Below are 26,953 nucleotides of genomic sequence, written 5' to 3'. Positions count from 1 at the left end.
CAGGGACCACCACCCTCTGCCCCTCCACCGGTCACAGGCTGCTCCTGAAGGAGGTGGCCAGGGGCAGGGGCTGGATAGGGTGCACTTTTGGCCTGGCCGCCCACTCCCTGGTGCCAAGCATGCTGCACGTTCCCTGGCCTGGGTTCTGTCATTGTGAATGGTGGCCTTGGGCAAGCAAGACCCTTCCCATCCCTGGCCTCAGCCTCCCTACCTGCAAACTATGGGGGCCCCTCCCACAGCCGGAGATCATGAGCATCCCAGGCCCAGCGGGCACGGCAAGTTCCAGTGGTGTGTGTCGCCCGCTGACCTGCTCACACCTGATGCCCCGACATCTACCCTCTGCTTGGCCAGCAGTAGCCCCACTTTTCCAGGACTACATATGAAATTGCTTGGGTGTAGGCTGCTTGTGGAGAGAGGGGATGGTGCCTCTGAAAAGAACCTGCCCTCCCTCCTCCTGAGCCAAGGCCCTGCTCCCATCAGGCCTGCAGCAAGCAGGGCATCAGGCCACAGGGGTTCTAGATGAGCCCTGGGGCAACCACATCTGAAACCGCAGGGGCTTGTTACCGATGCAGACACCCAGGCCGAGACGGGGCATCTGCTCCCCTTTCCCTCCAGGCACCTCCTGTGATTTCAATCCAGTCCAATTCTGGACCGTCCATGTGGGTCAGGCAAGTGGGATGGTGCTGCAGAGAGGGCTCGGCTACAGGCCCCAGATAATCTACATCCACCACCAAGGCAGACCAACTCAGGCATCCTGGTCACACCCCCAAACCCCAGGGGGCACTGGTAACAGCCTGGGGTCCTCAGAGCACAGGAGTCACACGGCCTGTGCAGTCCTCCTCTGCCCCTCCTGCCAGGGGAACCTGGGCAAGTCACTGACCCTCCCAGGGTCTCCAATCCCCATCTCCACAATGAGAAAGGCGATGTGTTCCCGAGGCTCAACTAGGAAGCCAGACCGAAGGCAAGGATGGATGTCAGAGGCTGCCTACACAGGGGCAGAGGCTGGGGTTTGCTTTAGGCCTGCTCTCGGGGTGGTGGCGTTCAGGTCCACCTCCTTGGCCCCCTAATGGCAGCCCCACCCACGAGCTCACCCCCACCTTGCCTGCCGTTACAAAGGCCCATACCATGTGCACCTCAGGGCTATGTGGATTCCCATTCGTTTCTGTTTATTGGATTTTCCGTGGGCAACCTGGGTGCTCTGAGCGCTGCTCTGGGGCAGTGGGAGCTGCCCACCCTCTCCCAGGGCCTTGTAACAACTGGGTCCTCTGCTCTGGGCTCAGCCTGCTGCCTTGAGATACACCCAGTTTTCCCACCACCTCCTTCACTTGTGCCAGGCTGCCCAACCAGGGGCATGGCCTGGGTGTCCTGGGTAACAGGCACTAGTCCAGAGCCCTCTAGCAGCAGCACCTGCCCGCTGTCGGCCCCGGTCGACTCCACATGGGCTGGCCTACAGCTTGGTGTTGAGGTGGAAGAAGTGGGGCGCTGCATAGGTTGTGACTGGTGGTGCATGCCAGGCAGATGAGGCCGGGCAAAGTCTGTGGCGGAGAGCACTGTCGAAGGACGTGGGCGGGAAGTGCATCAAGCCAGCGGCCATGGGTGAGGGGCCCGCAGTGGCCAGGAAGTGGGCTGGGAAGGCTGGGATGACCAGGGGGCTGAAGGGGAGTGCAGCCTGGCCCTTCAAGGGGCCTGGGGTGCCAGTGAAGTTCAGCGGGCAGTGCAGCATGGTGCCCCTGTAGGCCTCTGGGGGCACAGGCCCCAGGGCTGGGCCCAGAAGGCAGGAGACCAGGCCGGACCCCGCAGGTTTGGCCCCACATTTCTTGGCATCTGCCTCCTTAAGAAAGGGAGACACGGCCCGCAGTCTCTTCCCACTGTGGGCAGCACCCTCTTCCTCCAGGCTGCGCTTGCTGCCCAGGCCTGTGCTACCAGGAAAGGTGGGTGGGAGCGTGGGGCTCTCGGGTGGGACCTTGGCCATGGGGGACACCCAGCAGGCTTTGGGCTTGGGGTAGAGAACGCCCTTTCTGGAGCCGCCTTTGTGGAATGCAGAAGGGCGGTTGGCGTCCCCGCCCCACACCAGCTGGGGCTCTTTCACTGACAGCCCCTCTTTGCCAGGAGGCCCCAATAGCACCCCATCTTTAAGTCTGGAGAAGAAGTCCCTGGGGTGCTGGCTGACAGGCTTCAGCACCTCGGTGGGGTGGGTGTGGAAGCAGCCCGTGAAGATGGGGGCTGCCGGGCAGGGGCCCGCCTGCGCCTCCTCCCTGAGGCTGCCACCCGGGGACTGCAATCCCTCCTGAGAGGTCAGCCGGTGCCTGGAATTCTCAGTCAGCCCTTTGGGGCTCTGGGGACTCCCTGGGAGGTGAACAGCTGGGGACGCCTGGGGCTCCGCCCCATGGTGACAGCCCTCCTCCTGGCACTGCAAGGCCTCCACCTTGCTCACCTGGGCCAGGAGCTTCTTTTTGGCCAGTGGTGACATGATGCCGTGTGTCCCCTTGCAGTAGAAGCTGGATAGGAGCCGCTTGTAGGCCTCAGGGCAGCCGCTGGTACCCACAAAGGACACAGAAGACCCAGAGGCCGGGCCCTGCTGTTCTGTACTGTTTCTGGGGGGCTCCTGGCTAAGAAGCGGTGCTGGGTCAGCAACATCTGCTTTGGTCTTTCCTGGCATCATCTGGAATGAGAGAAAGCCATGCCTCAGGGCTGCCCGAGCCATGCATCCTGACCTCAGGAGCAGGAGGCGGCACTTTCAGGCCTGCCCAGGTTCCCCGCTAGCTCTTGCAGTCCTTTGTGCAGAATTTTCCAAAGGAGCCCTGTCCTCTGAGCGGACACAGCCTCAGGTTGGGACACAGGGCCTGGTGGTGGGGTGCAGGCTGGAGTTCAGTCTGCTTGCACAAGTAGAGAACTTGCGCACTGTGGAGAACCTGGAACCTTGCAAGTCCCGCCCTGGGTGCATGTTCGGTGTGTTCTGAGCAGACAGCTCCGTGGCCACAGGGAGTTGTGGGGTGGGGGGGCTGCAAGAGGCAGGGAACAGGGTGGCCCCACCCAGCCACAGGCGTACCTGGTCCATGCGCCGCTCCTCCTTGGCCTTCTTCGGCCGCTCGGTGGCCCCATCATCCCCCCTGTTCTCCTTGGCCATCTTGTACTGTTTCCTGGGCTTGGAGGTGGGCAGCGGCTTGTCATCCTCCCCCTTCAGGTGCCGCACATATGGCAGGACCAGCCTGGGGAGGAACCGGGCATGTCCCCCAGGAGGTCGGCGCCCATCCCCTCCACCGGCCTCTGTGGCCTCCTCTGAGCCCCTCTTTCCCGCCGGCGCCGAAGAAGACCCTCTCCTCCTCGCCCCAAAGCTCAGCTCCCTCGGTGTCTGCGCCCAGCCAGCCTGGGCCCCCGCAGCGCTGAGGACGGCGCCCACCCCGCCCGCTCCGGACAGAGTCCACCCAGCCCTCCCAGCAAGGTCGACCGAGCCCCGCAGGGCAGGCGGCGTCCAGCACCCGGGCCCGCCCCCCTACCTCTCGTAGTGGCGGCGCGTGCACGTGGCCGCGCTGGTGCTGCCCGGGCTGCCCCCCAGCTCGTCGTACACGTTCTTCCAGAGGCGGCGCCCGGTCACCTGCAAGGGCACCTGGTGAGGGCGCGGCCGCGAGCGCCCCCTGGCGGCGGGGTCCTTGCGGCTCTGGCCGCCCTCGCAGGGACCAAAGCACTGCGGTTTGGCAGCTGCTCTGCGGCTCCGACAGCGGCTGATTCTCCCTCCCAGGGCCACGGACTGCTGGCCCAAGCAGTTTTTCCAACACGGGGCGGGCAGAACAGATGGGGAAGGCTGAAAAGCTGCTTTGAGCAGCAGAGAACCAGCGGGGGAGGCGGGGAGGAAGGCAGGACTGGGGATCCTGGCTCTTCTCCTGTCCAGAGGCAAGGACAGCGTTGCAGGCTCACCCCAGGGAGATGTAGTCTGGCAAGGACTGGGGGTGCCTTCCTTACCAGCTCATAGGCCCCCAGCTTCTCCACTGCCTTGTAGATCTTCCACAGGTTAACTGGGGAGAGAGGGGCAGGCTGGCCGTCAGCCTCCGTGGGAGGTGGGGCAGCCACCCCTTCCTAGTGCCCTGACACGCAGGCACAGAGCAGCACACACCCAGGCAGGGCCACTGCAGTAGATGGGCAGGCTGTGGCCTGTGCACTGCTGGCCCGGTGGCAGCCTGGAGGGAGGCCTCCTTTCTATCTGCAACCTGGGTCACCCAGAGTGGGAGTGCCTGCCCGATGCCCTGCCTGGGTGGGGTTCCCTGCTGGGCCCCCCTCCCTGCCTGCACCCCAGGGACGCACTCTGCTTGAAGCCGAGATGGGGCACCCTCTCGATGGGCGTGTGTCGCTCCTTCATGAACTTGTAGAGGCTGACCAGGAAGGCCTGCTCCTCCTCCCGCTCCTGCTCCTCCTCCCGCTCCCCGCCTGCCTCGGGGGAGTCCTGGGGAGAGAACAGGAGGCATTGGGATGGGCCCCAGTTGGTGGCTGGCTGCTGGGGACGTGCAGAAACCACTGGCTGCAGGAGGAATAAGGTACCTTGCCCCCAACCCCAGTTTCCCAGAGAGCACCTGGCCACTGTTCTGGGAGGGAGTGACTGTTCATGGGTTCGGCTGGCACAGGTATCAGCCCTCAGTGCCCTAGGGCAGGGGCTAGAGCTCAGGGCCCCCCCCAGAGGCTGGGCACCCCAGAGCAGCTGCCTCCAGAGGTGGCCACAAGAGCAGTCCCCGGCCTTCTCCAGGCCAGGATCACTTCTCTGTCTTGTTCTTGATTTGTCATATTTGTGTCAGCTCCTCTGCCAGACTAGGAGCTCCTGGAGGGCAGGCTCAGTGTCCCTGGGACTCCCCGCCGCCCTCCCCCCTACCCCCAATGCCGAGGGAAAAGCTGAAGGAACAAAGGTGCCTGGTGCTTTCCGGTGCCGTGGGTTGCTCTGTCAGGCCCACGTTCCCCGAGCCTCTGTGTGGCCCCGGCCTGCCGTACTGAGCACAGGGAGATGAAGCTCTGGCTTCAACTGCACACTGCTGCCAGGGGCACAGGACTTTGGGTTGCGGGTCCCAGAGGGACAATCTCCGCTGATGCCTTCATCCAGCAAGTGGCTCAGGGCAGAGAGCCCAGGGCCTACACCCTGTCAGAGAACAGACAGCTTCCAGGACATAAACCATCTAGACTAGGATAGTGCAGACAGCCATGTGTTCCCAAAATATTTGATCCAGCTGGGCATGGTGGCTCACGCCGGTAATCCTAGCACTTTGGGAAGCCGAGGTGGGCAGATCACCCGAGGTCAGGAGTTCGAGACCAGTCTGGCCAACATGGGGAAAGCCCATCTCTACTAAAAATACAAAAATTAGCCACGCCTGGTAGTGCATGCCTGTAATCACAGCTACTCGGGAGGCTGAGGCAGAAGAATCGTTTGAACCCAGGAGGTGGAGGTTGCAGTGAGCCAAGATTGTGCTACTGCCCTCCAGCCTGGGTAACAGTGAGACTCTGCCTAAAAAAAAAAAAAATTGATTCAAGTTTATTTCAGTGTTACTTTTTTTGTTTGTTGTAAATAGCTTCTGTAATAGTTCAGTGTTTTTAAGGTATTAAAGACCTCTGAGAAGAAACAACATATGAACTCATATATCACCCATGAAATCGTAACATGCCGGGGCCCTGGGGCTGGTCTGTGCAGACCTCAGAAGGAAGGCTCTCTCATAGCTGCTCAAGTCAATCTGCTCCTCCAGGCCTCTACTCTGAATTTCCAGCAAGCTGCTAAAGACAACTACCATTTGCAAACACTTTTCTGCATGAATCTGGATACTTTTCCAGACTGTGCCACCAAAGCAAATGGCCAAAATGAATGAAAGCCGGGGCCAACTGTGCTCCGAAAAAGCTGCCTGCAGCGCCCCCTTCAGACTCTGCTTATCGCAACAGCCCTGTTGGTCTCACCGAGTGACTTTATATGCCCATGTTATGCACCTGGATGAATGGATGTGAATGTGGTTTTGCATCACGGGCTGGAGCTTTTGTCTGTTTTATGGATCAGGGTGGTGGGTCATCTTCACTTGAAAAAAGGGGTCTGCTACAAAAACCAAGTCAATCTTGGTTTCAATAACTCTCTGGCACAGAAGACAAGTCAGTCCCCTGGCTGCTGGACAGGGCCAGGGTAGGAACATATCTGCCTCCTGAGAGCTTGGGGAGTGTCCAGGTTCACCTGGAGGCTGAACACGGGTGAGGGTGGCAGGGAAGAACGCCCAGGGAGTCAGCAGAGGGACTCGACTCACCTCCAGTGGGATGGGGTTCTGGCTCCCGTTCTGCTCGCCAACAGGTTTGGGGGATGCAGGTGGATCTAGGATGTCACCCTCTGCGGACTGCTTCCTGTTCCCTTTGACAGGAGCTGCTGCAAGGAGAGAGGGAAGGAAGAAGGGGTGGGGAGAGAACACCTCAGATGCAAGCAGGAGGAACAGGAGCAGTCTCCCCATCCCCAGTGAGAGTCGTCACAGGGCGCCGGTGACTGTGATCTCACTCCTGTGATCCCAGCACTTTGGGAGGCCCAGGCAGGCGATCACCTGATATCAGGAGTTCGAGACCTGTCTGGCCAACATAGTGAGATCCCGTCTCTATCATTAAAAAAAAAAAAAAAGAATTGGCCAGGGGGAAGGGGTGTGTCCCTGGCTGCACACAGGCTACACACACACACACACACACACACAGAGACCCTCCTCCCCACTCCCCCACAACCCACTGCATCTGTTCCACACCTGCCCCTTTTCTTTCCTCTGCTCCAGCTATCTCCCCACATCTTTGAAGGAAACGCAAAACCACCTTGAGGTCAAGTCACAGGAGGCCGGGGTTGGGCTATGGCGCTTGGGGAAATCCTGTCTCCAAAATCTGCCCCATGCTGAGACACAATTGAGAAGCAGCTCAGTCTCACTAGAGAGCTAAAGGATCCCATGGCTGTGGTCCCAAAGCAACACATGGGGTCCTTTGGTAGTAGTTCCCCTGAGAATATTCGGGAACATCTGACCTTCCCGAGCATCTGCAGAGTTCTAACTGCCCTAATTAGGCCACATGCTCCCCTCACCTGCAAGGGTCCTGGTGACCCCTCAGGTCTCTGTGACAAGTGCCTTCCTCTGGGTGGCCTCCTCCGGCCCCTGGCCATGGGCAGCTCCTCCGTCGCCCTTGGCTACTCACAGCCATCCTGGCTGAACTGCCGGTGGCTCCTGGGGCTCCCTGGTAGCTCGGTGAGGCTGCCTGTACCCCACACAGCAGGTGCCAAGCTGGAATGAGCAAGGCTCACGACAACCCTGCGTCGTGGGCCGGAGAAGCTGTGGGCTGTATTTTACTAAGAACCACCATGTGCCGATGGCTGCAAAAACGCAACACCTCTGCCACTGCAAAAACCACAACCATTGGAAACTGCCTCGGGCCACACCGCAGGCTGGCAGCAGACACCAGACCAGGAACCCACGGCTTCTGACAACCTTTTCTTTCTGTCCTTTGTCCTTTTGTTAATCAAGTATGAATTGGTTCACTCCCTCCCAGGACATCCTTTTTGTTAGGAACCTATGAGATTTCCCTTCCATCCCAGACAGAAAAAGAATCTCCTCGGGAACAAGAAACCCAAAGCAGCATAAGCCAGGGGCCAGTGGTACTCAGAGGCATGGGGTAGAATCCTTGGCTAGCAAAGAACGCTAGGATCTTCCTCTCCCATTTCACAGCAGGGAAGACTGAGGCACAAAGTCACAGCGGACTTGGCTGGAAAGGCATCAGGCTGGTGGGTCACGTGTTAGTACCCAGGATTTCTGGACACGGGTGTGTCAGAAGCGCTGGAAAGGCATCAGGCCGGTGGGTCACTTGTTAGTACCCAGGATTTCTGGAGACGGGTGTATCAGAAGCTAGCCCAAGAGGGTGGCCCAAAGTGGTCCTGCTTTGGTAGGTGTTCTTATGTCTTGCCTCCATGTCGATGGCTGCTGAGGGATCTCAAGGTGGTGGTTTCTCAGGCTGGGGTGACTGTGGCAATTTCTTAAAAGAAGACAACAATGAAGTTTGCCACATCCATTAACTCTTCCTTTTTTTTTTTTTTTTTTTTTTTTTTTTTGAGACAGAATCTCGCTCTGTCCCCCAGGCTGGAGTACAGTGGTATGATCTTGGTTCACTGCAATCTCTGCCTCCCGGGTTCAAGTGATTCTTCTGCCTCAGCCTCCTGAGTAGCTGGAACTACAGGCGCCCGCCTCCACGCCCAGCTAATTTTTGTATTTTTAGTAGAGACGGGGTTTCACCATATTGGCCAGGCTGGTCTCAAACTCCTGACCTCATGATCCATCCGCCTCGGCCTCCCAAAGTGCTGGGATTACAGGCGTGAGCCGCTGTGCCTGGCAACTCTTCCTTTCGTGAAAGATTTTTCCATGACATGCATGTGATGCTGTTTTTGACAGTATTTTATCCACAGCAAAACTTCTTTCAAAACTGATGTCCATCCTCTCAAACCCTGCTGCTGCTTTATCAGCTAAGTTTCTGTAACATTCTAAATCCCTTGTTGTCATTTTGACAATGTTCACAGCATCTCCACCAGGAGTAGATTCCACCTCAAGAAGCCACTTTAGGATGGGCACAGTGGCTCATGCCTGTCATCCCAGCACTTTGGGAGGCCGAGGTGGGCGGACCACCTGAGGTCAGGAGTTTGAGACCAGCCTGGCCAACATGGCAAAACCCTGTCTCTACTAAAAACACAAAAGTTAGCTGGGTGTGGGGCAGGTCCCAGTAGTCCCAGCGACTTGGGAGGCTGAGGCAGGAGAATCCTTTGAACCTAGGAGGCGAAGGCTGCAGTGAGCCGAGCTCACTCCACTGTACTCCAGTCTGGGCGATGGAATAGGACTGCCTCAAAAAAAAAAAAGAAAGAAAGAAAGAAAAAACCAGAAACCAAAAAAGTCACTTTCTTTGCCCACCCATACAAAACAACTCCTCATCCACTCAAGTTTGATCATGAGATTGCCGCAATTCAGTCTCATTCTCAAGCTCTGCTTCTAACTCTAGTTCTCTCGCAGGTTCCACCGCATCTGCAGTGACTTCTCCACTGAAATCCTGAAGCCCTCAGAGTCATCCGTGAAGGTTGGAATCAACTTCTTCCAAATGCTTGGATATTCTGACCTCCTCCCACAAATCACAAATGTTCCTTAAATGCTCTCTGGAGGTTTTCAATGTATTTTGCCCGGATCCATCAGAGGAATCACTGTCTATGGCAGCTATAGCCTTACAAAATGGATTTCTTCAATAATAAGACTTGAAACTAGAAAGCACTCCTTGATCCTCGGCTCTAGAATAAATGTTGTGCTAGCAGGCATGAAAACATGCAGCTCCTGGTACACTGTCATCAGCCCTCTTGGGTGACCCGCTGCCTTGTCAATGAGCAGTAATATTTTGAAAGGAATCTTTTTTCTGAGCAGTAGGTCTCAACAGTTGGCTTAAAATACTCAGTAAACCACGTTATAAACAGATGTGCTGTCATCCAGGCTTTGTTATTTCATTTGTAGAACAGAGTGAGTAGATTTAGCATAATTCTTCAAGGTTCTAGGTTTTTTTGGAATGATAAATGAGGATTGGCTTCAACTTAAAGCCACCAGCTGCATTAGCCCTAACATGTCAGCCTGTCTTTTGAAGCCATGCATTGACGTCTTAGCTATGAAAGTCCTAGATGACATCTTTTTCTGATACAAAACTGTTTCATCTACATGGAAAATCTGTGGTAGTGTGGCCACCTTCATCAATGATCTCAACTGGATCTTCTGGATAAATTGCAGCAGCTTCTACACCAGCCCTGGTTGATTCACCTTGCATTTTTATGTGATGGAGATGGCATCTTTCCTTAAACCTCATGAAGCAACCTCTGCTAGCTTCCAACTTTTCTTCTGCAGCTTCCTCACCTCTCTCAGCCTGCAGAGAATTGGAGATTCAGAGCCTTGGTCTGGATGAGGCTTTGGCTTAAGTTATGGCTTGTCGGATCTTCTATCCCGACCCCTCAAACCTTCTCCATTATCAGCAATAAGGCTTTTTCGCTTTCTTACCATGTGTGTTCCACTGGAACAGCACTTCTGATTTCCTTCAATAGCTTTTCCTTGGCATTCACAACTTGGCAAACAGTGCAAGAGGCCTAGCTTTCGGCCTGTCTGGGCTTTCGACCTGCCTTCCTCACTAAGCTTAATTATTTCTAGTTTTTCATTTAAAGATAAAGACCTGTAACTCTTCCTTTCACCTGAACACTTACAGACCACTGTAGGATTAATTGGCCCACTTTCAATATTGTTGTGCCTCAGGCAACAGGGAGGCCACAGAAGAGAAAGAGAGGAAGAGAAATGGGGAATGCTGGTTGATGGAGCAGGTGGAGGACGAGCACACACAACATTTATCGATTTAGTTCACTGTCTTTGTGGGTGGGGTTCATAATACCCCAAAACAATGACAATAGTAACATCAAAGATCACTGATCACAGATCACCATAACAGATACAATAATGAAAAAGTTTGAAGTGTTGTTAAGAATCACGAAACGGTGACACCGAGACAAAAAGTGAGTGCATGCTGTTAAAAATGGCATCGATAGACTTGCCCGATGCCGGGTTGCCACAAACCTTCAATGAGTAAAAGATGCAGTATCTGTGAAGTACAATAAAGCAAAGCATGATAGAGCAAGGTGTGCCTGCACATTCGCTCCCTCAGTCCTGGAGGAATTCCATTTGAAAGAGAGGGAATCTGAAGCCAGAATGGTTATGGGTAAGTCGCTTGACTCCCTGGTGGACCAGGATTCAAATCAAGGTCTGATTCTGGTCCAGTGGCTGCTATGGTTACCAACATTTGCAAAGCCTTCATGAAGAGTCCAAGTAAGCCTGGAGAGAAACCAATCCTAAGGCTTGTCAAAGAGAAAGAGACCGGGGCCACCCTCTTGGGCTAGCTTCTGACACACCCGTCTCCAGAAATCCTGGGTACTAACAAGTGACCCACCAGACTGATGCCTTTCCAGCCAAGTCCTCTGTGACTCTGTGCCTCAGTCTTCCCTGCTGTGAAATGGGAGAGGAAGATCCTTGAGTTCTCTCCTAGCTATCTGTGAATTCCCAAAACCTTCCAGGTCCGGGAGCACCTCCTCCACCGGCTCTTCTCCCGCTGCCTGCTGCCCTCGGCTCACACATCCCCTCCCCTCATTCCTTCAGCCCCAGAGCCTCGGCATCCAGGGACCCTCTCCACATCTTCCTTGGTATGACTGGGGCTTCTCAGTCACTGACTTGCTATGTGACCCTGGCAAGTCGCTGCCCCTTGGGCTTCAGAAAAATACGGCGGTTAGACAGGGCCCATCAGAATCACCTGGAGGAGCATTTGGAAAGACGCTGATGCTCCCGCCCCACCCTCAGAGTCTGATGTAAGGTCCAAGGTGGGGCAGCAGGGTCAAAGCTCCCCAGGGCATCCCAGTGGGCAGCCAGGCTGCGAGCCACAGGGCGAGAGGGGCCCTAGTCCCTTCTGCGTGGTTCAGAGTTTGTGAGCTCTGCCTGGACCACACTGGGGGAAGATCTCCCGGAGTCAGGCACTGGTGTTACCTGGAAAGGAGGTCACCAGTTTGAGCTGTTTAACCCCAGATGGGAAAGGGATTGGAGCTGTCGCCTTAAGCCACAAAGCGAAACATTCTATCTCTGTGTCCAGCCGAGTCCCCAAATGAACTCGGTCTCCCTTCTCAGCGTGGGTGCTCTGTCCTGCCAGGGCCCTCTGGGTTGCAGGCCTTTGGACCCCCATTTCCGCAGCATTAGATGAACGAGAAGGGACAGTCCTCTCCCCCTTGGTCTTCAGGGTGTCCTCTGTCTTGTCCCTCGCTGCCCTAATCTCTCCCTTTCCCTGATCATTCACAGATCAGGGTTACATTTGTAAAAAATGTAATAAATGCTATAAAAAAAAAAGCTTGAAACCCACCGCCATAGATGTTGGGCCACACAGGTCCTGCGTTGGGAAGTAGAGAGCTGGCAGCCAGGCAGGCAGGACCTGCGCGGTGGGGTGGGCCCTCTCCTGGCTCCGCGGAGGAGGGAAAAGGCTTATGGAGCTGGAAGCCCCGTCTCCCGGCCCCACTCAGCCCACAGAGGCAGGAGAAACCCACTTGCCCGAGAGCTGCTGCTGCTACGAGCCACCGCACTGCTGCCCTGTTCCCAGCCTTGTGTGCAGGCGCCTTCCTGGCACGATGCCTTGCATGTTTTATTTGTAGCAGAAGTGGGGGATCAAATGCAAAAAAGAAAAGTGCTCTCCATAAGAATGTCATCCAGACTTCACCTTTCTCCATCCAGCAAGCAATAATGATGATGATGGTGATTACTGTCTCATTACTCACTCGTAACACATCTGGAATCTATTCCTGTATACAGGATGAAATAGGGATCCTAGCCATATTTTCTCCCCATTGGTTAGGGGGTCCCAGTGAGTGGCCTCCTCCCCCAGTGGTGTAAAAAGCTACTTTCCCCACAATGTCAATGCTTATAAGGAACACATGTGGGACTATTTCTGGACTTTCTATTCTGTTTCATCCACGGTGGAATGCTAGGACCTGTGCACACTGTTTTAATTTTTTGTAGCTTTACAAAACAACTTACTATCCAGAGGGCAAGTTGCCCAATATTACTTGTCTTTTTAAAATATTCCATCTGAACTTTGGGATAATTCTGTTACATTCTCTTAAAACAAAACAAAACAAAAAAATTTAAAAAAAAAAAACATTTAGGAGGCCGAGGCGGGCAGATCACGAGGTTAAGAAATCGAGACCGGCCGGGCGCGGTGGCTCACGCCTGTAATCCCAGCACTTTGGGAGGCCGAGGCGGGCAGATCACAAGGTCAGGAGATCGAGACCACGGTGAAACCCCGTCTCTACTAAAAATACAAAAAAATTAGCCGGGCGCGGTTGTGGGCGCCTGTAGTCCCAGCTACTCAGGAGGCTGAGGCAGGAGAATGGCGTGAACCCGGGAGGCGGAGCTTGCAGTGAGCCGAGATCGCGCCACCGCACTCCAGCCTGGGCGACAGAGCAAGACTCCGTCTCAAAAAAAAAAAAAAAAAAAAAAAGAAATCGAGACCATCCTGGCCAACATGGTGAAACCTCGTCTCTACTAAAAATACAAAAATTAGCTGGGCATGATGGCACACACCAATCATCCCAGCTACTCGGGAAGCTGAGGCAGGAGAATCACTTGAACCCAGGAGGTGGAAGTTGCAGTGAGCTGAGATCAGGCCACTACACTCCAGCCTGGGGACAGAGACTCTGTCTCCAAAACAAACAAACAAACAAACAAACAAACAACTCCCACTACTAGGGCTTTGATTGCATTTAAGTTTATAAACTACATTGAGGAAAAATAATACCTTTACAGTACTGCATCTTTCTTTTCAGGATCATGTGTCTCCATAATTCAGGTTTCCCTCTGCAGTCCTCAGAAGTTCCTTCTTAAAAAGCCCCTGTGCTTTCTTGGGGAGGTTTATTCCTAGTTTGTTCCTTGGGTTTTGTGCAGCTAGAAAATGGTGTTAGAAAAACCCTGACAACGGTAGTTCACTCCACAAGCCCCCCTGCAATTTCCTCATTTCACTGCTGGGAAGAGGGCCAGGGCAGGCTAGGTGGCTGCACCAGAAGACGAGCCTGGGCTCCTAGTGACCCCGTCCCTCACTAGACAGAGGGTGCAGCAGGGTGCTGGGCGGGAGGATTGCCTGAGGCTCTTCCTGTGCTATGAGTCTCATTTCTTTCTAACTCCATGGCGCCTGTCTGAGTCAAGCTCAACTCCCAGATCCTACCACTCCAGCACTGAAGAGGTTAATCTGTCGCTCCCTCCAGTAGGTCTACTTGTTCTCAAGTTATATGCTCCACCGACTCAAATCAGTGCCCTGGCTGGCGTGGGCTGGGCATCTCATACAACACTGCTTTGTTGAATCTTCCCAGCCATCCAGATATAACAGAGAGAATACCTGAGGCTCAGAGAGGTTCGGTGACTTGCCTGGGGCCACGCAGCTTATCCATGGCAGAGCTGGGATTCAGAACCAGGGTAGTCTGACTCCTGAGAGACGCTGATCCCTGACAGCTAAAGTCTTTTTTCTTTGTAATGGGAGCAGGGAGACCTCAGGTTCCTTATCTGTGCTCAGAGGGTGCAAACTCATCCCCTTTCCCCAAGGAGATGTGCAGTTTCCCAGCATATCGCTGCGGTCACTCTGCTAGCAAGAGCAGGTCTGTGTTGCCTGCTAAGGCATCCAGGCTCAGGGATGGGAGGGGGCTGGTGAGAGTGCTGGGCAGTGGGGGCGTGGGGGGCACGGCCCCCACACCCTGTGAATCAACTTCCCTGGCCTGGGTGGGGGAGGGCCCAGAGGACCCACCATCTTTGAATAAGGGGTGTTATCTCCATAATCTTGAGGAAGGAGGAAAGACCTGTTGATACCTACTGAGATTCCTTTTAAAAAACTGCTCCGTTACCTAAGGGAGTAGGGGGCCAGCTCTGGCCAGGGCCCAGCCAACCTGGTGAAGTTGGGGTACGCAAAGGCAGGAAGGTGAAGGCAGTGGGGCGGTGGTCGAGAGTCACTGAGGACAAACTTAAGGTGTCTCATGGGGCTTAGCTAGGACTAGAAGGTAGCTGTGGGGCCGGGCAGTGGGTGGATGTGGGGAAGTCAGCGGGCCCCTGCCCTGGCAGACATCAAGCTGTAAGGACATGAGAGTGGGCCAAGAGGACAGACGGAGCAAGGGGCTCTAGCACCGCATGGCTGCACCTCTTACCAAGTTGGTCACTGCTTCTGTATCTCCCTTTCCCATCCACAAGATGGGCGTGCTAGACTCAATGTGCCCAGTGTTCTCAGCGGAAGAAATCGAGAAGAGAAAGGAGGCTTCCCCCACAAACCACAGCCAGGCGCAGTGAGAAGACCGGAGGCCTGCTTGTCCTGCTCCCTCCCCAAGGCACCTCGCTGCCCAGCAGCTGCTCCGGAAACATCAGCCTCCTGGGTGCAGGACTTACAGACCCCTGTTGCCCAGAGAGGGGCAGTGACTAGTACACGGCCACACAGCTCTCAAGCCTAAGGGTCTGCTGGAGGCGCACACCCCTTTCCTTCTCTCCCTCCCTCCCCATCTTTCTGCTGCCCGCCCCATTCACCCTGGGTGTGATGGGAAGGAAGTGACACTTCCTTTCATGAAAAGTCACCGACTGGGAACAGTGCGTCAATTACCACAATAATGGTAACAGCAGCCTCAATAACAACCAGCAGACGCCGCCCCGCCCCCTCGGCTGAGGTTGTTGGCTTAAGTTTCTCTGAGCTTGAGCTGGAGCGAAACAAAGACAGCCTTTGAAGCGGCGAAACGGCCCGTCCACTTGGCAGCGCGAGAGCGGCGGCCAGGCCGAGTCTCCGCGGAGCTTGGTCCAGGAGTCTGGGGACAGGGCGCCTGCCAGGGGCTGAGCTGGAGCCAGCAATGAGGAGAAACGCCATGGGCCTGGGACCCCCACTCCATACCGGGGCACAGGTGCAGCTCAAGCCACAACCCGGCCTCAGTACCTCAGCTTGGGGGAGGGCGAGAGAGACAGGGTCTGGGAGCAGCTGAGGCCACAAGAGCCACCAGAGGGTACAGAAGGGGAAGGAGGTGCGGGGGACACTGAATGTGAGGCTATCAACTTCCAAGCCCCACTCTCCCTGTCCCTCTTACCAGGCTCTGGGATGTCCTAAAAGCCCCAATTCCAGGATGGGGCTGTCCCTCCCCACTGAGTCTGGACCACATTTGGTGGTGACAGTGAGAGCTCCTCAGATGGCTTCATGTGTCCCCATTCCACCTACGGGACAGAGGCTCAGAGGTGCCAGGTGACGTCTCCCAACTATAGAGGCAGATTGTCGGAGGCCCTTTCTACCTCTGCCACACCAAGTGCTAAGCCCCAGGCGGGTCCCTACGGCCTGGATTGGGCTCTGAGCTCTGCCGTGGGGTGAAGTCCTCGAGCCCCATCTCCCACCCCTCCTGTGCTCTAGCGTTGCCTGTAGGCAGAGACGCCACCGTGCGTGTGGGCTCCCACCAGTGGGGCCCGGGTGGCGCAAGAGGCACCTGTTGTCCTCCCCTGGGGCCCGCGGAGCTCTCTTTACTGACCCAAGACTCCGCAAACAAAGGGACACTGGACCCGCAGCGCCTCGGGACCCCCCGTGCCCTCGGGGGTCCTGCATCGCGCAAACCCCACCACGCCGGCGCTGGGCGGAGGAAGACGCGACCCCAGACCGGGCGACCCCTAGACACCGCGGAGGGACTGAGCGCGGGCCCGGGTTGCCCCGCTGCTCCCACCGAGCGCGAAGTCGGGCATCGCTGCCCGCGCCCTTGCCCTCTTCCCCGGCGCTCCCCACCCGCCGCCTCGTCCCTTCTGCAGACCAAGGGAAAAGAAGGGGACACACAAGGGACAGGAGAGGAACCAGGGAAGCGACCCCTCTCCTGCGGGGCTGCGGCGGGTGGGCGGGGAGACGGGAGAGGGAAAGAGAGAACGGAAGAGAAGGAATGGGCAGGGGCGCGAAGCCGGGCGCCCCGGACCATCGGCGCAGCCCGCGGCCGAAAGAGGAACCGTGGAGCCTTCACAGCGCATTGAGCAAGTTCTTCGCACCCGCGCAGCCCCTGCAGGAAACGGCGCCGCAGAGGGAAGGGCCGCGCGCCCCGGACCCGGAGTCTGCGCCCGCCCGGCGGCGCCGCGGTTCGGAAACCCGCGGGGTGTCAGGGGCGGAGGGCGGCCGCCGGCAGCTGTCACAACACAGGAGCTGAGCCCGGCTCGCGGGGGAAACCGCAGCAGGAAGTGGGACGACAGCGCCGTGCCGGGCTCGGCACATTTCAGGCAAGAGACGGCGAAGAGAGTTTCGAGATAAACGCCCGGGAAGCCCCTGGCCGCCAAAACTTTTTGTCTTTCCTTTTCTCGAAACGCGCGCGGACGCCCGGCCTCACCCCTTCCGCGCCTGCCGGGAGCGCTGAAGCCGCGGGCCGGGCTCGCTCCCTTCGGCCCGCGCCCCGCAGCCCACCGCGGACCCCTCTCCGCCCCGCACAGCGCCCCGACCGCCACGAGGGCTGGAGGGGACCCGGCGCCGGCACCTGGGCCCTCCCTGCAGGGCCGCCGAGCCCCGGCCCGGGCCGCGCCGTGGAGCCGCTTACCCATGGCCCGGCGACGTCCCGCGGCACTCGCCCCGAGACCCTCAGCGCGCGGCTGTCCGGATCCCGCGCTCTCTGAGCTACTGGCTCGCGGCGCCGCCCGCCGGCCGCCTCCCCTCAGCCCCGCCCCGTCCCGCCCCTGCTCGCTCCACTCTGGGCTCCCATTGGTGGGCCCGGCTCCGTCGTGCGGGGGAGGCGTGGGGTGGGGGGGGACGTTCCCGCGCCCGGGGACCTCTGGGAATTGTAGTGCGTGCCCCTGGCCTCTCGGCTTTCAGAGTGGGGCCCATGGAAAAGGCTACTCACCTAGAGGAGCGGAGGCAGGACCCCCAGGAATCATTGATGCCTTGTGCCTCAGTTTCCCTGGAGGCAAAACTAGAGCCTTGGAAAAATCCTCCTTGCTTTCAGCAGAGCACTGAGGGCTCTGTGGAGCGAGCAAAGTGCTTCTGACTTTGATTTGAAAGTGGCCCTGTGCAGGCCGGGCGCGGTGGCTCAAGCCTGTAATCCCAGCACTTTGGGAGGCCGAGACGGGCGGATCGCGAGGTCAGGAGATCGAGACCATCCTGGCTAACACGGTGAAACCCCGTCTCTACTAAAAAATACAAAAAAAAACTAGCCGGGCGAGGTGGCGGGCGCCTGTAGTCCCAGCTACTCGGGAGGCTGAGGCAGGAGAATGGCGTAAACCCGGGAGGCGGAGCTTGCAGTGAGCTCAGATCCGGCTACTGCACCCCAGCCTGGGCGACAGAGCAAGAGCAAGACTCCGTCTCAAAAAAAAAAAAAAAGAAAAGAAAGTGGCCCTGTGCATTTCCCATTCCCCACCCAGGCCAACAAAGAAGGCCAGGTGAGGAATCCCTGAGCTTTGGGAGGCGGAGGCGGGAGGCTCACTTGAGCCCAGAAGGTCGAAGCTGTAGTGTGTTGCAATCACACCACTGCACTCTATCCTGGGCAACAGACGGAGACCCTGCCTCAAAATAAAAGAAAAAAAAAAAGGAGAGGTGGTTAGTGTGAGCTAGACAAGGACCGAACTAGGAAATCCTTGGCCTAGGTTCTGTGGCCAGGCCTGCCAGTAATAGTCAATGCCCACATACATAATGCAGACAGAGTGTGGCAGCTACAAGCTGAGTAGTCCTAAGAGGGGGCATGAGTTCAGGCTGTGGGAGGTGGGAATGAGGCCTAGGGTGAATGGAGGCAGGAGGAGGTGCCCAGCCAGCCATAGCAGCAACCTGGACCTGTGCAGGCCAAAGAGGAAGAAACGGAGGCTCAGGGTTTCCGTCTCAGCAGGTGGTTACCTAGGACGGGAACACTGTTCCTAGCACATAGAAGCTACACAGAAATCTTCGTTGATGAATTTTAATACTCATAATAGCTGTATGCACTTCACACCATCATTGTCCTCATTTTGTAGGGTAAAACTGAGGTCTGGGAGATCAGCTCAAGTAACACAGCTGGTAGGTGTTGGAGCCAGAGCTAGACCCAGGAAGAGGAGCCCTCATACCCAGGCATCCCCCCCACCCACTTTGCACCCATTACTGACCACTTGTCATACTGGTGCCCCTCCTCACACTAAAAGAATGGACCAGGGCTGCAGTTTGGTGAACCTGAAACCCTGGCCCTTGCTCTTTGGCCCTGGGATGGAAGATGTCTGCAGGCTCAGTCTAGAGCAGATGACACTGTGGGCTCTGCAGGATAAATCCCCTGTCTGCCTCGTAATGGGTTTGCTTGTAAGAGCCAGCACCTGTAGAGTTGGTAATAGACACCCAGAACAATCGTAACGGTCATTATAACAATGCATCCCACTTCCAAGTTCACAAGCCACTTTCCCCTCCAGAAGAGCTAAGGCTGTGGTGGAAGACACTATGATGGGATGCCATCAGGAAGCACCTTTGTCCATTCTGGAAGCATTCACTGGCAGGCACTAGGCCCAAAGTTGGGAATGGAGCTCTGGATGCAGCCTCCGGGGTCACAATCTAGGCCAACCCCTCACTTGTGGGTTGGATACCCCTACTGACAAGGAACTCACTATCTTATAAGACAGCAGCTCATCCCACCAAGCGTTAAGGTTATTCTGCCATCCCGGCAGCTGGGCACATTCTGACAGACAAGGGCTGTTGTGCAAAGCCTCAGCAAGTCAACACCTGCCTGTGCCAGCCTGGGAACGATAGGATCTAAATTTAATTGCTTCCTGAGGCAACTGTTTGCAATAGAAAGTAATTTACAATGGCCTGTAAATCCTGCGGAAAACAGACATCTTCATTCGTCTGGCTAAAAGCGTAAACACTTCCATTGCTCAAGCCTCCATCTCACACACCTCCACTCCGGCCCAAAGCCGCCCTCCTCCTGCACTCTTCAACCACAGGGTCCCAGGCCAGGACGCCTCTGTGCCTACAGAGGGGTCACCTAGCCCCTCAGTGTCCTGGTGGCTCTTTGTGTGTCTCAAGAATAAGAAAAACAAACCATCACTTAATAAATAAACACATTCTTCCTGTAAAAACATGCAAGTAGATTGGCCCTCTCTGATGCCACCCCAAATCCAGTTCCCTCCCTGCCCCAGAGTTAAGGACCCGTCAGATTGGGTGAAGTCTTCCAGAACTTTCCCTATGTATTTTCAAAAATATGTGTGTATCCAGGTATAGAAAAATATATAGCTTTGTTTTATGTGTATGTTTAAGGAAACAATACAATTCTCATTGCTGCATTCTGAAACTTGTTTTTTCGATTACCGCTAGATCTTACAGACTTTCCTTGTTAGAACACAGATCTGCTTCTTTGGGAACTGCTGGGCTGTGTGCCCAGCACAGTGTATTTAATCTCCTCTTGATAGCGTTTAATCTTTTTGGAATTACATGAATCCTGCTGAGAACATTATAGACCCCCTTAGAACAGTTTCAGGGCTAAAGAGCTCACAAAGTGTTCCCAGACTGAGCTAAAAGCTGCTTTCTAACTCCCACTTCCATGTCCTAGCACCTCTTGTTAGCCCATTTCTAGGAAGAAAATCTGGCCCCGGGGGTGGTTCTCCTCCTGGAGCTCTCAGAGCCGTAGGGACCATTCAAGATCATCTGTCCACCTGGTCTCATTTTAGAAAGGAGGCCACCAGGCCCAGAGAGGTTAAGCAAACTGCCCAAAGTCACACAGTAAAATCAGTGCTTTTGTGTCGTCTGGGACCGACAAACCCCTCCAGTGCCCTCAGGAAACAGAATGCATAGCCAGTCTTCTATCCTGGGAAGCTCAGTTCCCAGGCTCAGCAGTTGCCAAAGGCCCCTAGGGCTTTGTTTTCAAAGGAGAAACGAAGCAGGGAAGTATTTTTAACGCAGCTCCACCCTGCTTGCCTAACTCCTCGTTCCCCGAGCTAGCTGTCCAGGAAAGGCCAGCTTCACAGCAGCATTTGCAACTCATGGAAAACAACAAATGCCCGAAATAGATGATACCCAAGCTCAGGAATGGAAAAAATTGGCTCATGGTTTCAAATGCCTCTTTTAGAAAAAGACAAGAATAGCTTTTGGCCTTTGGGGAACTGCTGGGGGTGAGGCAGTGGGGAGGTGGTTGTGAGTCCCAGATCACCAAGGGCCAACTTCCTGCCTGAAAGAGCCTTGGCCACTGTACCCCAGGGCGCGTGTAAACCAGCTTCCCGAGCTTTGTCCACGCTGGAAACTGCATCTGCACCTGACTCTAGGTTCCCTCCAACCTCCGGCCAATCTGGAAGGACTTCCTGTGTTGGGCCAGGGCTGGGCTGGGTTCACCTCTCCACCCCACATCTCCCCACTGTGTCCCAGCAGGGTAGAAACCCATGGTTCTGAACTTCCTGAGCCTGAATGGTGGAAGCTGAATTCCCCTGGGGGAGGGGAACGGAGGGCAGGGAGAGAAAACTGGGGTTTTCATCCCCACTGAAGACACAGCCCAGCTGTGTGGCCTTGGACAAGTCACTGAACCTCTCAGGGCCTCAGCCTCCTCCTCTGGAAAGCAGGATAACTCTCCACTTTTTCAGTCATCCACTCATCCAATATGTGTTGTGTGGTCCTACTACGTGCCAGCACTGAGCTAGACATGAGATGTAGCCACGGCCAGAACGAAGTCGATATCCTTGTGGAGCAGAAGATGTGGCCCTTGCCAACTTCACAGGCTGCTAAGAATCAGTCCCTGCTCCAGCTACTCAGCCAAGGTCTTGTGCTGAAAGGGGTGAAAAAGCCTTGGACCAGGGCTGACCCTAACACACACTGCACCATCTTGCATGGAGTATTTCATTCAATGTCGCTCTAGCCCTCTGAAGTGGGCGCTGTATCTGTATCTATCCCTTTATTACAACAGAGAACCAGAGAGTAAGTGCTGGACAAGCCCGCAGACTCCTCCACAGATAGGAAGGAGTAAGTGTGGGCTGGGTGAGGGCCAGGCACTGGTAAGTCCCAGGGTCAGGGTAACTAAAGCTCTGTGGGAGTCTTGACTGGAGCTCAGCACAAAATGCACTGGACAAGGAATCTCTTAAAACCATTGGGTCTGTGTGACACTTTTACTTAAAATAAGGTCTCAACTGACCCTTCCACTCTCTGTTGTATGTCAGGTGACCCTTCCATGTGACAGAAGAGTAAAGCAAGGCATGTAGAGGTTAAATGACCTCTGCCCAGCCAGACCCTGCCCATCTCCCACCAAGATGAGGCGGGAGAGGGGCAAGGAGTTGGGCTGGGGATGGGGGTCCCTAGGCGATGGGGGCGTGACTGGGGCCAGGAAAGAACTCCATCTCCCAGGATGCCATGCAAGGGGGGCGTGTAGGGGCTGGGCCTCTGTGTAGGCAGGGCTGTAATTTCTTGGTATTTAAAAAAAAAAAAAAAAAAAGGAGCAAAAGAAAAGAGAGAAAGAATCAAAGCCTCAAGCGTCACGTCTAGGAATAGCGCCGGAGTCCGGCCAAGTCATTAGAGACGATGAGTAATCCGGTTAAGTCATTTCTCTAAACACCATTCCTTGTAAGAGAATTAAAATATCAGCTTACATCAGAGGGGGAGAGGCAGGCTCCAGGGGCCCGGGCAGGAGCACGGCCAGGAAGGGGGCGCGGCTGGTACGCTCTGCCACTCAGCCCTGCCCCGGGTGGGGGCTGCATGCGGGGCCCTGCCAGCTGAGCCCTGGGCTTGCGGTGGGCGCTGACATCCAGCTAGCGGGAGTAGAGGGAGCGGCCCGCCACACCACAGTTTACCTGGTTGTTCAGGGTGCTGGGGGAAGTTCGGGACCGCCTGATCTTCAGAGAATCGTTGTCCCTCCTGGGGGCAGCTGGTTTTGTTTTGTTTTTTCTTTCAGTGTTTCTCCCCTCCCTCCTAAGATGTCGAGTTGATATCTCGACAACTTCAGGTCTACCGTTGGAGTAAAGGGCTGGGGATCGGCCTGGGGACACAGGGAGGGGAAAGAGGGGTCCCCAAACCTCTGGAGAGGTGCCGATTTTCCGCTAGACTAACTGCCAAGTCGTGAGGGGTGATGCCTTAATTTCTATTTCCCCCTTTTCCCTTTAGTTGCCCTGTATGGAGAACGCGGAGCTGGGAATCCGCCAGACTTACGGGACAGTGGTAACTGCCAGCGACACTTTCCGCATCCTGGGGGCAGGATTGTGATGACCTGGGGAGAGCTGCTGATCACGAAGCTGACCCTTGTGGGGGGCAGCGGCGTGGGCCTGTGGTCCCAGTGACTCAGGAGCTGAGGTGGGAGGGGATCTCTTGAGCCAGGAGTTCAAGGCTGCAGTGAGCTTTGATTGCACCAGGGCACCCTAGCCTGGGCAACAGAGCCAGACCCCAGCTTAAAAAAAAAAAAAAAGCTGCCCTCAGTCTCGTTATAACACCTGCCCTCTGGGCCAGGACCCACAACGTGAATTGGGTCTCAGCTGTGAGCAGGACACAGACGTCATCTCACCCTCAGTAGCCCTAAAGAGGCCCGGAGACTTCCTAACGGCCTCCCAGCCATGCCTAGGCAGTGTGGAATCACTCAGGTTCATGGTGGCAGACCCTAAACACTTGAGGCAGGCTCCCCTCACACGCTGACTCCTGCAGCAACAGGCTAGGAGAGGTCCATGCCTCCCTGGGAGCTTCTCAACCAGTCCGGAGAACAGAAACCTCCCCAGGCTCTGGAGCCAGGCGGACTGGTGTGCAATCCGGGTACCCTCCCTTGCAGGTGGTATGACCTGGGATGGGTTATTCACTGTCTCCAACCCTCAGTTTTCCCGTGTGAAATGGCGTTAGCAATACCTAACTTGCAAGATTACTGTGAGGGTGAGAAATAACATAAGCCTTCAACAACTGGTCATTCTATTGTGGCGGCTACGAGAACAGCCTCCTTCCCCAGTGGCATCAGCACTTCTGCAGGGTGGATTCTGTGCTCCTCAGGCCCTGCCCTGATGACCTGGGGCTGGGCCCTGAGACCCCACTCCCGATCAGGTTTTCGAGGTCTTTGGGTAGCAGCTGCGAAGCACCCCCCGGCCCCGCTCCCCAGGTTCCTGGTGGGGTCCTAGGCTCTGGCCAGGATGCGGGCGTGAAGGGAGGAATTGTGGGGGAAGTCAGTGACTCATCTCCAATCTGAGTGGGCCCCACTAACCCCTTCGATACTGGAAGCCCAGGCTTTTCGGGGAGATACTGCTCTAATTCCTCCTCCCCAGATGAACTCATGGGACTTTGCGAATATGAAAACTAAAACTTTCAGCCTTGCAATGATCGAGGGTCCACTGGCTCCAAGAACTCAGATCTCTCCGAGGTTTCATACCCTCACTGCGGCTCCCCCACACTGCAGCCCCGACCTGAAGCCCAGGCCCCTGCTTTCATCATCATGGTGTCATCCACCCGGCACCTGCCATAGGCAGGACTGCTCTCCCTGCCTGACATCCCAACTACCTTTGTTAGAAACGGTACCTGGCAGGGAGAATCCAAGGTGAACCCAGGTCTAAATGGTCCTGTCTACACCCCAAGAGCTCTCATTCTCCCCGCATCTGCTGTGCATCCTTTCTGCTGCTGCAGGCCCAGGTGCGAGTGTGCAAACCTGTGCACACATGCCTGTGCATCTATGCATGGGTCTGGCATGCCAGGAGCCCACAGCTCACACGTAGGATCGCACAAACGTATCTATACACTAACTCACCAGAGAGCCAGCCCAGAAGCCCCTGACGCGTTCTTCCCCACATCTGGGGTACCCTGGCCTGCCTTGGACTCCCGGAAGGGTTGTTCAGCCCCCCTCCCTCACCCCAGCTGCCCACCTGTGCAATGGTGTCTTCAGCCATGGGGCCAGCCTGATGGACTTTGCTCTGTTAAAACTGCCTTCTCTCTCTCCGCCTTGGCCTCAGCAGGCTCTTCCAGACCTGCCTGAGGGGTAGTGGCCACGGCTGAAGGCAGAGGGCTGCGTGAAGGGGGCTTCCCTGGGCCTTGGGCCTGGGTAAAGACAGCTCTGGACATGGAGGTAGCTAGTTTGGCATCCCCCCTCTCTGGCAAATATGGCAGTATAGCCACACTGGGAGGGCTTTGCCCCAGTGCCCCGTGCTGTTCCTGGGGCTGCGTGTGCGCATGAGCTGTACCCTCTGGGCCTGGAGGAGCCTTCCCCAGCTTGCCAGTTCCCACCATATCTACCCAGTGAGCTTCTGCTCATCCTTCAAGGGCCCACCTGAGGCAGATACCCAGGGGTCTCAGCACACACCTCTGCCGTGGCATGTGTCATGTCGTGCTCCTGTGGTCGGCCTCATGCCACTGTGTGACTGGCCAGCAGCCCCCAAGCCTCTCGTCTCCAGCTAGGAGTGCTCTTTACTATCTGCCACGCTGCTGACAGGGCCGCAGAGCCCCGGCCGCTGCTCCTCCAAAAGAGGAAACTGAGGGTCTAAGTGGGAAGGGACTTAGCCAAGGTCTCACAGTCGCTTCAGAAGATCTCAGAGTTGGTAAAGGAATTGGGAAGGAAGGGGAGGAAGTGAGAGGCCACTGAGGGCAGGTGCACAGTAGGTGCTAAATGAAGATCCACAGGAGAATGAAGGGCATGGAGGATGGGGAGAAGGAAGAGGCCAGGCACCCACCTCCACCCCCATCCCACATCTCCCTCCATCACCAGGCATCATCTGCCCTTCCTTCTCCAGGGATTAGCGCTTCCTCATTGTCAAGGGCAGCACATTCTAGATGCTGGAGCCTTGACCTCACATGTACCCCTCTCGCTGGAGTCACACCCTCCCTATGGCTGCAGGCTGACTGCTCAGGCCACAGCCCCTTTCCTGGGTATCCCTGTTGCTACTGAATCCTGGCCAGGGGTAGTGAGTACAGCCCAGGTCTTGGACTCCAGCACAGCACCCCCTTAGCTCCCCAAGGAGCTCGGAGGCCCCAAGCCCCTGGCCAGCTTGTCTCAGCTGGAGGGAGGTTCTGGGCATCCTGTGGCTGGACTCTGAGGACTGCCTTGGCACAGATTCTGTGCCAAGGCGATGGGCAAATTTTTCTCCACAGGAAAACCAAGTAGCCCAGTGCAGTTGAGCTCTCCGTGCTGTCTCCTATCTATGAAACCGGCTGTCAGGCACAATAACAGCCCTCACGCCTCCGGGTGCAATTACGGGCATTGGATGAGCTATTTCTTATAAAGGGCTTAGAACTGTGCCCACTGGCGAGAGGAAGTACTCCATAAACATTAGCTGGTTTCCACAGCCCTGGGTGAAACAGAAGGCACGGGGTGGGCCCAGGCTGGGGGAGTGGGGACAGGAAACCCGACTTCCAGCTCCAGCCCCAGCTCAGCAGAGAGACCTTTTGGTTCCGCAAGGCCCCCAACCCCCTGCCTTCCCTCCTGTACGAGTGTGTCATATTTTGTTGGCTTTGGGGCTTTCTTTACTTTTTTTCAAATAAACAAGGGCTGCATGAAACCTCTAATATTCTGGGTAAGTGTTGAAACAGCTCAGAAATCCCCTCCTCCCCTTGTGACTCAGTGGCAGGAGCCATAAGCAGAACTACTGGTGACACTGTGGGAGAGAAATTCTGCAAAATAACAGCTGGGCAGCCCGGGACCCCAGGGAGTTGAAATGGGACCTCAGAGGCATCAGGATGTCCTGGAGAGGCACCAAGGCCCGAGGTCCCCCAGGGACTGTGGAGGGGGCATTAAGCCTTGAAAAAGATCATGACGCCCATCCCCCCAGCATAATTAGAAATAAAAACAACCCAGGACAGTTACATTAGTGTAAGGAAGTCCCTCAAGAGTTTGACTTTTCCCGTAATGGCGATTTTCGATGCTCCTTGGGAAACATCAAATTCTTTCCAAGCGTTCTTCTTTTTCTATTTTGGTGCCCTAAGCACTAGTGTGTTCGACCAAGCCCCTGCCCCAGCCCTGAGCGACCCCTGCAGGCTTCCTGGCCCCTTTTGGGCACCGGCTCCGGGGTTGCGGCGGGGGGGGGCACAGAGGGCTGAGGGGGAGTGGGGGGGAGAGCTGGAGGCGGGGCGGGGAGAGAGCCGGGGGTGGGGCTGGGGGAGAGCCGGGGGTGGGGCTGGGGGAAGAGCCAGGGGTGGGCGGGAGGGGGGAGCGGGGGGAGAGCCGGGGGGGCGGGGGAAGAGCGGGGGGGGGCGGGGGGAGCGGGGGGAGAGCCGGGGGGGAGAACCGGGGGGCGCGGGGGAGGAGAGCCGGGGGGGGCGGGGGGGAGAGCCGGGGGTGGGGCGGGGGGAGATCTAGGGGTGGGGGGGAGGGTCCCCAGCAGCTCGGCCGCGCCCCCCACCCCTCCCCACCCCCCCCCCCCCCCCCCCCGGGACCTTGCTGGGGTTTCAGAAAGCGCTTTTCTGGCCCTGCCGCCGGATCTGACTCAAAAAGGGGAGCTGGCTCAAACCGAAAGAATAATTCGGTTAGCCAAAGCGTCGATATTTCCCTGGGGCCCAA

The 26,953-nt window shown here is 56.3% G+C and overlaps 2 protein-coding genes, 1 long non-coding RNA gene and 1 pseudogene across 16 annotated transcripts in view; 2 read left to right on the top strand and 2 right to left on the bottom strand.

The window, feature by feature from the left end:
* KANSL3 (KAT8 regulatory NSL complex subunit 3) overlaps positions 1-10,656 on the top strand; it is an 89,824-nt gene extending 79,168 nt beyond the window's left edge. For 8 of the 11 annotated variants that reach the window (XR_012421875.1, XR_012421876.1, XR_010580295.2 and 5 more), the window contains one exon: positions 9,021-10,656. Coding sequence is in view for 5 of the 11 variants with exons in the window: in XM_074010993.1 (XP_073867094.1) it covers positions 9,021-9,041 (21 nt within the window). In the remaining 6 variants the exon portion in view is untranslated. The remainder of the gene's footprint in view (positions 1-9,020) is intronic. The other 3 variants (XR_012421881.1, XR_012421880.1, XR_010580293.2) reach the window with 2 other exon arrangements.
* Positions 1,146-17,204, bottom strand: ARID5A (AT-rich interaction domain 5A). Of its 4 annotated transcripts, XM_005574989.4 has the most exons (7): positions 17,123-17,204; positions 6,258-6,373; positions 4,300-4,438; positions 3,961-4,013; positions 3,498-3,595; positions 3,050-3,209; positions 1,146-2,662 (listed from the first exon to the last, which is right to left on the bottom strand). In XM_005574989.4, exons 1-7 carry the CDS (start codon positions 17,124-17,126, stop codon positions 1,448-1,450), a joined length of 1,785 nt encoding a protein of 594 aa, XP_005575046.3. In that variant the 5' UTR covers positions 17,127-17,204; the 3' UTR covers positions 1,146-1,447. The 4 variants fall into 4 exon arrangements, with proteins under 4 accessions (XP_005575046.3, XP_073867097.1, XP_065382676.1 ...); XM_074010996.1 differs by lacking the exon at positions 3,961-4,013; XM_065526604.1 differs by lacking the exon at positions 4,300-4,438.
* Positions 14,883-17,141, bottom strand: LOC141408298 (uncharacterized; annotated as a pseudogene).
* A 4,214-nt stretch (positions 17,205-21,418) lies between the features above and the next one.
* On the top strand, positions 21,419-26,423 carry LOC123568327 (uncharacterized). Its single transcript, XR_006691550.2, has 3 exons — positions 21,419-22,038; positions 24,420-24,529; positions 26,019-26,423. It is a non-coding gene; the product is annotated as an uncharacterized lncRNA (long non-coding RNA).
* Positions 26,424-26,953: the final 530 nt, after the last annotated feature.

This window comes from Macaca fascicularis, chromosome 13 (genome assembly GCF_037993035.2).
Source record: "Macaca fascicularis isolate 582-1 chromosome 13, T2T-MFA8v1.1".
Lineage (NCBI taxonomy): Eukaryota > Metazoa > Chordata > Mammalia > Primates > Cercopithecidae > Macaca > Macaca fascicularis.
Note: the sequence above shows the minus strand (reverse complement) of the source record. Positions and strands in the feature narration are given on the sequence as shown.